Source organism: Zootoca vivipara, chromosome 7 (genome assembly GCF_963506605.1).
Source record: "Zootoca vivipara chromosome 7, rZooViv1.1, whole genome shotgun sequence".
NCBI classification, from domain to species: Eukaryota; Metazoa; Chordata; class Lepidosauria; order Squamata; family Lacertidae; genus Zootoca; species Zootoca vivipara.
The window spans coordinates 18,876,659-18,891,705 of NC_083282.1; the positions used below are offsets into that span (position 1 = coordinate 18,876,659).

Genomic DNA, 15,047 nt, shown 5'->3' on the forward strand with positions numbered 1-15,047 from the left:
CATAAGTAAGTCCCAGGGCCACTGTAGCTGGGATTACTGTCTGATAATGACCTACCTTGCACTTAGCATTATTTATTTTTAAATACACATGCATAGTAGAGTGCTATTGACACATTACAAACAATCGTATTCAGGCAGAAATGCAACAGGGGTAGCTTCCTGTGTGGTCACACTTTGTGTATGAAAATGCTGAACCTGTTAGGTTTCTGTCTGTTGTGACAGCTTCTGAAGGCAGATGGCCTACCAGATAAAAGGCCCATGATGGATAGCAGGAGGTCTCCATAAAAAAACAGTTCATCCCATGGCAAAACTGTCCTGGAGTGTGTCACTTAAAACTGCAGTGGGTAAAGTACATGACTGAATGCCTACATAAAGGGGGAAAACCATGTGTATAGAAATCAAGAGGTCAAGGGAGCAAGATTGTGGTCTTCCCTTCCCTAACAGAGTTGTTTTCTATATGAATGATGGTTTCCATGCTGAAGCTTTCAGCCAATGTGGTGTAGTGGTTAAGAGCGGTAGACTCCTAATCTGGTGAACCGGGTTCGCGTTTCCGCTCCTCCACATGCAGCTGCTGGGTGACCTTGGGCTAGTCACACTTCTCTGAAGTCTCTCAGCCCCACTTGCCTCACAGAGTGTTTGTTGTGGGGGAGGAAGGGAAAGGAGATTGTTAGCTGCTTTGAGACTCCTTAGGGCAGTGGTCCTCAACCTTGGGCCTCCAGATGTTTTGAGACTACAATTCCCATCATCCCTGACCACTGGTCCTGCTAGCTAGGAATCATGGGAGTTGTAGGCCAAAAACATCTGGAGGCCCAAGGTTGAGGACCACTGCCTTAGGGTAGTGATAAAGTGGGATATCACATCCAAATCCAAACTCTTCTTCAGTCATGCAACCCTTTCCCTACCAGTTTGATGCAGTATACTCCAACAATAGATTGAGCATGCAGTGAATTGTTTGTTTGAATATGCTATCATATTCTTGGTCTCTCATATGATTGCTCGTGGGAGTTTGTAACTTGAGACTGAACTGAAAGTGGAATTGATTTTCATGAAGACTTCAAACTGCATTGAAAGACATGCAGAGATTTTTCAGGGCAACAAAAATGTTTGCCTTTTTCAGAAACCATTGCACTGACTGGCCAGGATGAGCCATGTGACCAATCCAGGAAGCACAGTTCTTATTCTACTTTTTTAATCTTGACGATTTTAGCACATAGCCAATCTGATTGGCTGCGTAATGATGTTGTTTGATTGGATGAGATCACACAAACAGGAAAAATCTGGAGTGGGTGGGTAATAGTGCCAGAGCACTAAAGGATGGGGCAAGCAAGCAAGCAAATTTAGGATTTATTTTTTTCAAAAAAAAATATTCTCAGTGTTGCAAGTTTAGCAAATAACTTTGGTACCCCCAAAACACTTCTTTCACCCTGAAAATCAGCACGGGTGAATATTTGTTGCATCATGAATCACAATCAAGGCAAGATTGTGTGAAGGGACAGGGAATTGGATACTGGATTTACAGCGCCATAATTTGACCAATTCCATCTGTTTGAGAAGTGCAGAACTGTATTGCAGCGTCAGTGACTGCACAAATTGCAGTGTGCACCCCACACTGAAAGCCCAGTTTATAAGCCACTGCTGCTCTTCAACCCCTGACTGTTACGAGCTCTCATCAGTTGTCCTGTGTGCTTTCATAGGCAATTGCATTGGGGACCAAGAATATTCAAGCCAGGCCTCAAACAAGCACTTTATAACCTTCCTGTTGAGGAAAGGGCAGCATTTACCATAAAGTGGATTTATGAAGTGGTGCTTCATTTTGAGTATTGTGTCCCAGCTGGATTTGTGGAAAATGCTTTTTAATGCATAGTTGTACTGAAAGCATACATCTGATGTGTTGCATGGGAAATGCTGGGAAATGCAGGTTGTGGCCTGTGAATTGCACCTGGCTCACATGTCACATTAGAGCAGAAGCTGTGATTTAACGTGAATGAGCAAAAGCCTTTTTCTTCTTCTTACAGTTTGTGGTTTGTTTGGTGGGGGAGCAGACAACGAGACAGGTTTGCACTTAACAACAAGCCAGATTATTGCGGGGGAGGAGCAACACATCCTTAAATTTCAGCAGCATATACTAAAATGCTACTTCTTCTTCTTCTAACTATGGTTTAAAGTGATTTGCAAACTAGACCAATGGCCCTTTAATAACTGCAAAATAACCAACACATGTCAGATAAGGAAGTTACATTTATTTATTTATTTGTGTGAATTTTGTGCTAGTTATTAGTGATGTACTCTTTGCTTTTTGCCCTTTCTCCAATCAAAATTGTATAATCTTTCCTTTTCTTTTTCCATAGGGGATGCTTATTGAAGGACCACCAGGACCTCCAGGGCCTCCGGTACATATGTGATTTTTAAATTTCTTTTTAATATTTTTTTTCCAAAGAAAACAAAATATTTTTTTGGGGGGTGGTATTAACTGTGTTCAGTACTGCCATAATAAAATGAATGCAGATATTTTGCATAGCAGCTCATGAGTACCACCTAAGACACTGTTTTTTGATGAGAACAGATTGGGGCTTTTGGAAAACGGGCTGCTTACATAGTTGTGCATTTCTTTTTGAGGAACCGATAATTGGCTCAGATAGAAAGCACTTTGCTGGCCCTTGATCCAAAATTGGTCGCAGTCTGAACTACTGCTATAGAAAATGATTCAGCACAACCATTCAATATTGTTGTTGTTGTTGTTTTAATTCACAGGGTCTTATGGGTCCCTCAGGTACACAAGGCCCCACTGGACCTCCGGGTGACCCAGGTGATAGGGTAAGTTGGTGCGGGTTATAAATGAGCACGAGGAAGGCATTATGTCCCAAACTGGGTAGTTAGAAGCATATAATCCAGTTTATGAAATAAACTTCCCAAACATTGGTAATGTCAGCTAAGGCAAGGATGTCGGGTTTGAGGCAGTGGCGTAGCAAGCCCAGGTGGCATCCTGTATGGACGGCACGCAAGAGCAGTAGCCCGTACGGACGCCGCACCCTTGAAGCAAAGCGCGCGCCAAGCAGGTGAGCGAGCAAGCCAGCCGCCATACCAAGCAAGGCTTTTTACCGGGCGGAAGGGCTCGGCTTAGGAGTCTCAGGGGGGCGCCAAGTGTCACCCCCCCTCCAGCGTGGCACCCGGGGCAGACCACCCCCAACGCACCCGTTGCTACGCCCCTGGTTTGAGGCCTTAACTTTGGTGCATCAGGTACATAGTAGAATTTTCTGAAATCTGAGAGAGGTGGGACTCGCTCTGATGGTGGTTTCTTGCTGGGCCCGTCGCAGGTCAGACTTCAGACTCATCACGGAAAAAGTGGAATTTGACAAAGGCTGCTGGTTAGCAGTAGGTCTCCTCTGTCCCAGTATGTCCAGGACTCTGAGGCTTAAGAACCTTCAGTGAACAAATGAGGCCCTCTTTGCCTCTCCTGGCCTCTCTAGATGACCTGATGGATTCAGTGGAGATGATGGAAACAGCAGAGAGGGGTCAATTTATATATACCTGAAATGCTAGACGGATATATCCACAGTGTCTACAGCTGACCTAATAGCACCTTACAGCTTTTGACAGACCTGCTTTAATAAGGATAGGCCTATCTCCATGAAAGGATGTACTACATCCTTAGTGTACATCTTCCTGTCTTGCGTTACTATTTTTAAAATATTAAAATAATTCCTTCTTCTAACACTTCTGTTATCTAGTCAATTTTTTAAAAAATTATTCCAGGACTTCTGTGCCATATTGAAACAGTATTTTGCATACCTAAGTTTAGGCATAACAATTGTAACCTTTCGCACACATTAAAACTGGAAGAAATATTGGGTTGAAATATTTGACTGCTGCTAAACATATCCATGGATCTAAATTATACTGTTATCTGATTATGCAAAAGGCAAATTGAGGTGAAACTGCATATCATCATTATTTATTCTTAGTTTGTTTATTGGGATTATGTCCTGCCGTTCTTCCTGAAGGAGCCCAGGGTAGCAAACAGACCCACAATTTTGAAAACAAAGGAAAGCAAAAATGCTCTAAAACAGTTTCAGTAGTCTAAAAACTGCAGCAGTTTAAAGCATCCAAAAGCTGTTACGTTACAGTTACAGCTAAAAATCACCCTTTCATCCAGTGACATTTCCCCATCCATTACAAACACAATCCTTGTAACAGAAGCTTAGTGGCTGCTTTACCTAGATAAAAAGAGGTTCAGGAGGAGGAGATATGGAGTGAAAAAGTTAGTGACAAGGGTTGAGGGGGATGATGCTGAATTGTTTCTGCACCTGCCACTTCTTCATTTGAGAATCGTGTCTCTTGAAACTTCTTGGTGTTAGGAGAAGCACCCAAGTATGTTAACATTAAGTACTAAACAATGCGAGAGTTTGGAAGTCCATCGAACGCCCTCATCCTCGCCTTCTGCATTTCTGTGGCTCCTGCAATTTAGCCAACCTTCAATGTTAAATAATTATAGGGGGAAATGCACCGCTTAGCGGCTGTTTTCAATGTGAAAGAGGCTGCGATTATGTCCTATGGCTAGCTAGATATTTACAACCAATTATTTAAGTCTCAACATCTCGTTTGCATCTCCTAGGGCCCACCTGGACGTCCTGGTCTCCCAGGAGCTGATGGTTTATCTGGAACTCCAGGTACCATGTTAATGTTACCGGTAAGTCTTGTTTTGCTTTGCAAACGCTATCCTTACCAGAAGCAAATGGAGATAGTGGTGTAGAATAATTAACCACGGACATTTTTTTCTGAATGGGTCACCTAGTTCAGGGATGGGGAAGCAGGTGCCATCCTGATGTTGCTGCTCTTCAACTCCCATTGACCAGAAGCTCCTTCTCCTTCATCTACATCCAGGCTAGATAGATAGTAAAAATTCAAGAGTCAAATAATAGCAATGACCGAATTCCTCCTTGGAGGCTCAGCCTCCTTGGCACTGTGCCAGAAACCTTCATTGTATTCAAACCATAGAACAAAACCAACACTTAACCTATTGTTCATGATGATGTGTTGTAGTAACAAAGAAAGAGGCTTTATGGCGATGCCTTCGGCTAGATTCAACAAATCCTTTTCCTTTGTTCTGAGTGCTTTAGGAATGAAATTTGCCATTTTAAAATGAGAATCCATATTCCTACAGCTTGTCAGCCTTTTCATTCTTGATTCCTCCTCTGCTGTTACTGCTGCTTTGATAAATAGAAGGGAGGCAAGGTAGAGAAGCAGGAGCCTTGCAGCTCTCCTGATAACAACACTACAAATCAGTATTAGTAACCATCAGCTATCTTACGTTAGCAAGTTAGTCAGTCCATATTTGAACCTGTAGCAAGTTAAACTGAATAGTGAAAAGAAAGGAAATATCCCATGCTAAATACAGTGGTACCTCTGGCTACGAACGCTTCTGGTTAGGAACGCTTCAGGTTATGAGCTCCGCTAACCTGGAAGTAGCTGCTCCTGGTTGCAAACTTTGCCCCAGGATGAGAACAGAAATCGTGTGCCTTAGGATAAGAACAGTTTCAGCTTCAGAATGGACCTCTGGAACGAATTAAGTTCATAACCAGAGGTACCACTGTACTTAGCTTATTAATCCAAACTCAACTTGAATTCCTGCTCAGCTCCTACATAAGCTCTGGCCTAGTCTGGCATCCCTAAAACTTACCAATAGCGGCGATGGCAGTGAGAGGCATTTGGAGATAGCGGCTGTCTGGGACTAGATAAGTCTTACCTGAGAAGCTTCTCAGTGAAAGCTTGAGCTCTACTAGGTTCTCAGTAAGGACTCAACTCCCAGAGATCTTTGCACAGGGAAGCTCCTGTTAATAAGGGTACGATTAGCTAACATGGCTCCCACAAGGGGTTCTTGGACGGCAGCTTCCATGATCTTTGGCCACTGGACATGTGGAATAGGATGGATGGGCGTTGTAGTGGAAGAACATTTAGACGGCATCACATTGGCTACTCCTGCTTTATGACCTGCTCATGCTCCTCATCGCTGCAGCTGGAAGGTGTGTAATGGCGAAGGAGAAGAAGGTGGAGGAACATGGGATGGGCTTGTGGTTGTAGAGCCCTCAAGCTTTACCATGTTCCCTGCATCACCCCCAGGGTCATGATGATGCCTGGAGCCCAGAATGAGTCCCATCTTCAAATGAGCTTAATGTGGGTCCGACCTCCACAACAATGCTATTTTTGGCAACTGTTTCTGAAGTTTTCAGACCAAGTACCGTATGAAGAACTGTTGACATAACCACACTTTTGATCGAAGAAGCCAATTTCTTCAAGACCTCGGGCAATTACGGCTTATGTCTAACCTGTTTGTTTTTGATAGATACGTTTTTCTGACAAATTCTGTCCTCCTATATACAGTTCCGCTTTGGTGGCGGCGGCGGTGACAAAGGCCCAGCCATCTCGGCACAGGAAGCTCAAGCACAAGCTATACTTCAGCAAGCCAGGGTAAGAGTGAAGCACACAAAGGCCTTGGGAACTGTAGCTTGTTAGGGGTCTCAGGAACTATAGCGCTGTGAGGGATAAACTACAGAACCCACAATTATTTGCAGGGAGGGAATATGTGCTTTAAATGTACGGTGCGTACGCGGCCTAAGAAACTAAAGGTGACGGGTTATTGTCCTCTGAGAGAAGAAGCTTTGTCCCTCTTCCCCATAAATCCTTGTGTTCCCAGCATTTCCCCTCCCCCATACTTTCTTCTGAGAAAGCTAGAATTTTCTTACAGCGAGGGATATTTTTCTTTATCAAGGTCTACTTGGGTCTACTTGGGGTGGCACCATGTGCGTGCAAATCTGTGAGGTACAACATGCCAGCAGTGACCAGTACCAAAACCAGTTGTGGGCAGGCCAGAGTGGGTGGGTACAGAACCAACACTCTTCCCCACCTTCTCTCTCTTTCTGTCATTTCTCTCTCTCTCTCCCCCTTTCTTTTGACTCTCCCCCATCCATTTTTCTTTTCCTCTCTGCTACCCCTCTCTCTCTTTCTGTCATTTCTCTCTCTCTCTCCCCCTTTCTTTTGTCTCTCCCCCATCCATTTTTCTTTTCCTCTCTGCTACCCCTCTCTCCTTTTCTGCTTCGTCCCTTGGACACAGTTTGACCACCACTGCCTTTCAGATTGAGGATTAAATGGGGAGAAATTTGTGAGAGAGAAAGAAAGAAAGAAAGAAAGAAAGAAAGAAAGAAAGAAAGAAAGAAAGAAAGGGAGAGACAGGCAGGCAGGCAGGCAGGCAGGCAGACAGACAGACAGACAGACAGACACAGAGACAGAGAGATGATGAGAGAGAGCTCTCCTCCTGAGCTCCTGGAAAGAAAGATGGTTTTGTACAAAAATGGCAAAAATGAATGTCAGTGTTTCTCAAACTTGGGTCTCCAGCTGTTGTTGGACTACAACTCCCATCATCCCTGCTAGTTTGAGAAACACAGCATTAGGTGTGGATTTTATAAAAATGGATTGTGATTCCTAGGACTGCATGCACACACATTTTTGGATTTTGCATAGGGACCATGTCATAGTTTGCATGCAGAATGCCTGAATGCTTTTTTTGGTTTTTTGTTCAAACCACAGATTGCCATGAGGGGACCCCCAGGCCCTATGGGACTCACTGGAAGACCAGGTCCTGTGGTATGTTAAACTAAGAAACAAATAATCATTGTACGCAGTTATCATCAGACTGTCTTTATAATGGAAATTTGAGCTGTCTCTTGTCTATCACAATCACTGGCGTTTTTCTAACTGCTTGTATTCATTCAGAAATATGAAGGATACTCATTTCAATGCAGAGTTTTGTTTTGTGTTTTGTTTTTAAAAAACCCAACAACTTTGGAAGGTCTCTGCCAAATATCTAGTTTAGATAACAAGTGGAGCAAGATTACAGGCTTCTTTCAGAGTCATACAGGGCTGAGTTTTGCCATTGTTTTAAATGTCTAAATGACAGAAGAGGAGCACTCGACCTGCAGTTGCCAAATCACCTGAGCAATTTCCCCTTAATGATGGTTTCCTCTTTTACAAAAACGATACTCTGCTGAGAGAGATAATCAAATGATTCACCTAAATGCCGCAGTTAAGCAGTTACTATCTCTTTAGAAGCTATCCAAGTGTATTTACAACAATATAAAATGATAGTTAGTACAACCAAGATTACAGACTTCGCATAAAGCCAGCAGTCTCCTGGGAGATATATATATATATATATATATATATATATATATATATATATATATATATATATATATATAAATAAAACAACATAGACATGAAGGCCAAGAGGAAGTGCAGCATTCAGAGTGAAAGGATATATTTAGTTTTTAATGTAGTAGGCAGTGTTTCTGACCGGCAAAGGCAGGTTGGCTAGCATGGTGCCTCAGTTGTGATTTTGATCATCCCTGTGAGATTTCTGTGAAAGGAAAATGATAGCACTACTAGGCTGAAGTTTTTAGCCCAGACTTTTTTCTGTGGGTTCACATGAGTAAAGGAAAAAAAATATGCCCATCAAATTGGATTAATCTTTGGCAATTTTTACTGGTTTCCAAAGTGGGGGGGATTTTACCTTTATAAATAAGGCAACAGAGGAGAAACAAGTGTTGTGTTCCCTTCAGTGCTTTAGGACAGCTGCACACTCCCCTCTAATCTGCTCATATGGAAGCAAAGGAACTGTCACTAAGCACTTTGCAAATTCTCTCTTTGAGGCAGCCTCAAAAAATTCTTAAAGGGGGGGGGTCACTTCAAACAGTGATTTTGCAAAGTGCATTCAGCTGCCTTGCCCTTATTTTAAAAAAATTCCTGGAGTGATATTTGAAGCAGGAAAGCTGCTTAAAAGAGTGTTTTTGCAATGGGCTTTCAGCCAGCTCCCACATCACTCTCATGTGTCGTTTTGGAATGGAGGGTCATGGCTATATTAAAGCCCTTTGCAAATACCGAAATATTTAGAAGTGGTTGCAGGTTTCCAAGCACCTGACAGCCAGCTAGTTGTCCGTCATTTGGAAACCCCACACAAGGGATTTTGAGAGGTCCGTTGGGTTGACCACCTGTGCCTCATGTGATGTCATATGACATCATGCGATTGAAAGGTGGATGTCCCCGCCTACCTGTCAAATTTCACCCGCAAGGCCAGTCCTAATGTGGACTTGGCTTGTTCCCGAGCCTGTTCTAAACATTGCCAGCCCTAGACACAAATGTTATTATAGCACAGCAGCAGGTTGAAGAGGCACTGTGCTTCCTTCTGTTTGTCCCCTGCCAAGATCCCTAAACATCACATGGCCCATTTTGGAAAACATGTTTTATTTTGTTAATGTGAGACACCTGAAGAGTGTTTCGCCCAATGTTCCAACCCTCTGCTGTTGCACTTCTCTACAATCAGTACAGATAAGTGAGATGAAGCTCTCCATCCCAATATTTCTGGTCCATACCCACGTAGCTACACTACCAGCTTACGCTGCATAAAACAATTTCCTGGAGTGGGAGAAACAGAGCTGTTCCTTCTGGCGCCCCTTTACCGTTTCAGTCCTAGACTATCAGGATAACCTTGTGGGTACTTGCTGATAGCAGAGCTTAACCTCCAGGTATCTTGTGTCGGATGATGTCTTGCAACCCGGCAGCCTCTCTGCAATCCACCACTGAAAGTGCCTACATATCCCAAGGAAGCTGAACGGCCTATTTCATTATTGCTTAATGCCGAAATATAATTTTCTTTTTCAAAGCAAGACATCGCTGGGTGTTGTGTGGGCTAAGGGTTTCAAAGGAGGCCTGCCAAGCTTGTGTGAGAGTATTTTTTTTTTTTGGAACCGCCCTTCATCCTGATAGTTTCCAATACAGTACAATAAAAACATCAACAATGTTATAGAGAGAGTGCCTCTAAATACCCGTTGCTGGGATTCGCAAGTGGCGAGAGAGCTATTATGGTGATATTCTGCTTGTGGACTTCCCATGGGCAAATGGTTGGCCACTGTGAGAAAAGGAAACTGTACTAGATTGGGTATTTGGTCTTATCTAGCAAAACTCTTCTTATGTCCTTGCATTTTTCAGAACTGAGAGGCAACAGATCACACAACTGAAAAGCAGACAGAGGTCATAAAGCCAGTTTAAATACCTGAGCAAATAAAACTACCTTGACCTGGTGCAGAAAAGACTGTACTGCAAGCACCAGTTACATAGTGTGTTCCGTAGTCAAGATGCCTTCACGCCACTATGAAAAGGTCATCTTTGCACATGAAATATGCAGTGCACGCAATAAGTGATGGTAGTCTGTGAAGGGACTCATCTAAAGATCCCAAAACATGGGTAGTCTGTATTCTACCAGGCTTATCAAGGACTTGACATCATTTCCCTCCTTTTCAGTCCTGGACAGGAAAATAAAAACAGGAGGTTCATCAAACCTCTGATGAGCCACCACATGTATCATCAGAAATGGCTATGCTAGCTTCCTGACAGGTGGGTGACGCTTGCTTACCTGGAGGCAAGGTGAAGGGATGTTGGCACAGGGCAGTGGTGCAGCAATAAAGCTGCTAGCACATTTGCAAAGCTAAGCAGGGTCTGGTATGGTTTCGAATTGGGTGGGAGACCACGAGTTGAGATTCTTGCATTGCAGGGGGTTGGACTAGATGACCCTCGGGCTATCTTTCAGCTCTACAATGTTATGATTTTATGATTCTGTGAAATGCATTGGCAGAGTCAACCAAACATTCCTGCTGGAGAATTTGCACCATGCCAACCTCCCTGCCTGCTTGCCCCTCTTCCTCCCAGTAAGCAACACTGATCCACCTCTGGGAACCCAGCAGAAGAGCTCCACCCCCACTTGCTGAGCTGATTTTGTGCAATGCATATCTGGTGTGCTGTGCTGAGCATTGTAGATCACAAAATTGCAGTAATATATTGAAGCCCCGCATCCAGTTAAATATCCCTATCCCAAATACATTCATCTGATCAGAAGCAGAACCTGTTGGTTTCAGTGGAATTTATTCAGCAAGCTATAAGACACAGCCAAAATCTCAGTCAGATCTTAATGTGAGTCAAGGGTTGTATTAAAAAAGGTTAGCAAAGAAATTGTGGTATTTTTTGCCATTTTCCATTTAAGCCACTAGGAGGCTGTAGAAATCCAGCTGTTCTGACTTGGAACAACAGCAAAAATGATGTGATGTGATTTTTTTTTTAAGCTTTCATTTTCCTCTCAGTACACTTTGTAATACACTATCAGAAACATAAATACATGCCTGGGTTTTCCAATAAGAAAGCATTGAAAGGGTTTCTTCTTACGCAAAGCTATGAGTATTATATGCCTGTAAATCAGCTATGATTATGCTTTTGAAAATCCAGATCTTGCCATGTGCTTTTGAAAGCACCTGTGAAGATGAGCTCCTACTCCCATCCTCCACTTTCCTCAACCTGAACTTTCTGCTTTGCTCGATTTATGGCTTGTGCCTTATCTCTGCTGCTTCCTCAAGGGTGGGGAAATACCTCACTTTTGGGAAGAGGGGAGAAAGCAGGCAGAGGAGGGCTCCCATCAACACCCACCTTATGGGTGCGGTGGATGCATCTTTGCACCAGCGGGTGATGCCTGCTGTTCTAAAAGAGGCTGTAGTGTGAGGACTTCTCAAAAACCTTACCTTGAATTCAGAAGTTTGTGATATTTACCACCCAGTCACAAATAGCTTTAGCTTCAGACACTGTTGTAAGGGCAAGATAAAGGGACCCTGACCATTAGGTCCAGTTGTGACCGACTCTGGGGTTGCGCACTCATCTTGCATTATTGGCTGAGGGAGCCAGCGTACAGCTTCCAGGTCACGTGGCCAGCATAACAAAGCTGGCTGTGGCAAACCAGAGCAGCCCATGGAAACGCCGTTTACCTACTTGCATTTTGACGTGCTTTCGAACTGCTAGGTTGGCAGGAGCTGGGACCAAGCAACGGGAGCTCACCCCGTCACAGGGATTCGAACCGCCGACCTTCTGATCAGCAAGCCCTAGGTTCAGTGGTTTAACCCACAGCGCCACCTGGGTCCCCAAGGGCAAGATAATCTGAACCTATTATTTAGGCCTGGGTCTGGGGCAAAATAAGAAGAAGCCTCGATTGCCCTGATCAGGGGGCTTCATGAAAAAGGGTGGAGTGCAATTCTCTTCCTTCCCTTTGATCTCTCAGCCTCCTTCAGTGCCATCAATAGTGGCATCCTGATGGATCAGCTGTACATGCTAGAAGTTGGAGGTACAATGCCTAGTGGTTCCTCTACTACTCATAGGGGCATTTCCAAAAAGTAGCGTTGGGGGACTATGCCTCAGACCTTTGGCACTTGTGTTGCAAAATTCCACAGGATTTTATTTTGTCGCGCATACTGTCGGCCATCTATGTGAGGCCACTGGGAGTGATCGTTTGAGGATTTTGTCATCAGTATGATGATGGAACTCAACTATCTTTCTCCATTTCATCTGGTGGGCTGGATGGGGGCCGATGAAAGGAGACTAAATCCTGACAAGACAAAGATTTTGCAAATGGTTTGTTTCTAGGTCCAGGAACAAGTCACACTAGTGGCCACAACTGTGGAAACCTTTTGAGGAAAGTGTAATTTTGAGGTTTGATTGCTCGTAACAGCACTTTTGGGGAGTCATGCCATAAAATTATATATCAGTGGAAAGATAATTTAATGAAGAATGTAATGCAACAAAGTTTGTTCAATTATCTTTATTCTATCAAAAGTTACAGCCAAATAACCAGAAAAAGGAAGCACAACTTGCTTAGTTTGATATGCAGTGGCTTTCCTTCATTTGAATGTAGCCACTGAGCATGAGTGTTTAGCGAGCCAATCAGGTGTTATGAGCCACAAGATCGCAGAAATACACTTTCCCCAAAAGGTTTCCACAATTTTGGCCACTAGTGTAGGTAGCCTTTTTCTGCACTCGCTCAAAAGGATCAGGTGCATAATGTGAGGTTGCTGTTAAATCCAGCACTGTTTCTGGAGGTGCAAGTGGCGTCTATGGCAAGGAATGCATTTTGCAAGCCGCAGTTGATTCACTAGCAATAGCTTTCATTGGCAGTGATAGACTGATCACAGGACCTGTTTGCTGGCTTACTATTATGCAGTAATGGTCAGTTTGGAAGCTGTAGCTGGTGCAAAATGTGGCCTTTAGGTTGCCAAGAGGGGCAGCCTACTGGGGGCATATAACACCAATTCTTAAAGCATTTCAATATTGAACCAAATTCAAGGTGTACTTATAAAGTCCTATTCAAATAAAATAGAACAGCACTCTCAACATAGATGCTTGCTGGCAGAGCTAGCCTTAGGTTTTGGATGCTACTTGCTTTAGCTTTAGGACCATAACCTCATTTGGCTGTTAGCACTTTAATTATTTGTGCAAAGGTGTCCCAAACCATTGTGGTCAGCCGTGCAAAAGCAATACTTTTCTGGCTTCTAAAATGTGACAGGTTAAGCTGAAACAGTGCTTTGATTTTGTCATACAGGGTGGTCCTGGTGGTTCAGGAGCCAAAGGTGACGGTGGAGACCCAGGTCCTCAGGTAAGACTACGTTACCAACCAGCCCACCATTTCTCTTCCTCCCCCCATAAATTTGCAGTGGCCTGCAAAAAGCCCTGCTCTAGAGGGTGGCGGCGGTGGCGGCAGCAATTTGAGGTGGCTACTCTGAGCCCAATAGTTGAGGGAATTGTCCTTTAAGGCCAACATTTCAAAGCCTTGTTTGTCTAGTACATGTTTACTACAGGCATTTATCTCAATCAACAGACAGTTCATGTTACTTTGGTCTCGGATAATTAAAGATGTGAGATCTTTCCACCTCCCCACCCCATTGCACCGATTCATGCCTTCCTGAATACTAACATTACCTACCATCACAGTTTTTGCTCCCCATTCAAAGCACCAGCTAGCTAGTAAAGTTCGTGCCGGCCTATTTTCCATTGTCCTGTACTATTGCTCTTCTTAACCCCTTTGTGGGCTTGTTATTACTTTTGCAAATGTATGACTTGCTTGGGACGCTTATCCACAAGAGTAAATGTGGAATGTTTCTTTTGGGTGTGGAATATAGTAAATGCTTTCTGTATTCCTATGAAGAGTCTCTCTCTTTTGCTGTCACATAACCTCAGGCTGTGATCTTATGAAATACCACACTGAGAAGACTAAATGCCACTATTAAAACAGGAATTCTGTTTTATAAACTGAGGTTCTGCCAACAAGAGTAAGAGATGGGTGCCTAGACATGGGTCAGATTAGAGATGGAAGATAAATCTTTTCCCTCCACATCTTGAAATGAACCAGGCTAATCTTAAATGCAGATCGGAACACAGTTATCGCTTGCTCAGCTTCTAAATTTTTCAATGTAGCTTCAGATTTTTTAAAGAAAATGTGCACAGAAAATTATTATTTTTATAGGAAAATGCATACGAAGGTGTATATTTCGGGAGAAGGCTGTATGTAAAATGCGTACAAAATGCAATCAATTTAAATGTGAGGGTTCCTGTTTTGGTGCATTAAAAAAAAATAAACCTGCAAAAGATGGGACAGAACTGATGACACAGGGCAGTAATAAGCTGATTTGTCTATTTCTAGGTATAGAGTGCAATTGGAAATGAAACTACAGGTGACAGATTCCTCAAATTCAGATTTTGTGGAGTCTGCCACTTGCTTTAGGTATATGAGATCAATTTGGCCATGATTACAATACCCCAAAACACCACCATCCATTCTTCCCTCCATGGTTGTCATAGCTACGTGCTGAAGTTTGATTGCCCCATGACCGTAGCACTGAGTTCGACATGCCAGCTGCTTCGACATACCAGCTCATAGAACCTGATCCTAAGCTACATCATTGTGGATTAGGAACTCCAAAGCTGGCTCTCACGCTCAGGGGCGTCATCTATGGGGCCTGTGGGGGGCAGCCCCCCCCAATATTTTATGGAAGGTTTCCTCCCCACCAAATTCTGTGCCAATCCTCAAAAGGACACACTGCGATGAAGATGCTTGGCCCTGCTACATCTTTTTGAGGTTCTCCAGGGACGCACAGTGTGAAGCAGCTTCACCCCACGGAAAAGGAAGGCGG

General features: G+C 43.6%; 1 protein-coding gene across 4 annotated transcripts in view; it reads left to right on the forward strand.

Moving 5' to 3' along the window:
• Positions 1-15,047, forward strand: part of COL11A1 (collagen type XI alpha 1 chain) — a 252,806-nt gene that overhangs the window by 101,314 nt on the left and 136,445 nt on the right. For all 4 annotated transcript variants that reach the window (XM_035122972.2, XM_035122974.2, XM_035122973.2 and 1 more), the window contains 6 exons: positions 2,349-2,390; positions 2,752-2,814; positions 4,613-4,687; positions 6,379-6,465; positions 7,582-7,638; positions 13,460-13,513. In XM_035122972.2, the coding sequence (XP_034978863.2) occupies positions 2,349-2,390; positions 2,752-2,814; positions 4,613-4,687; positions 6,379-6,465; positions 7,582-7,638; positions 13,460-13,513 (378 nt within the window). The remainder of the gene's footprint in view (positions 1-2,348; positions 2,391-2,751; positions 2,815-4,612; positions 4,688-6,378; positions 6,466-7,581; positions 7,639-13,459; positions 13,514-15,047) is intronic.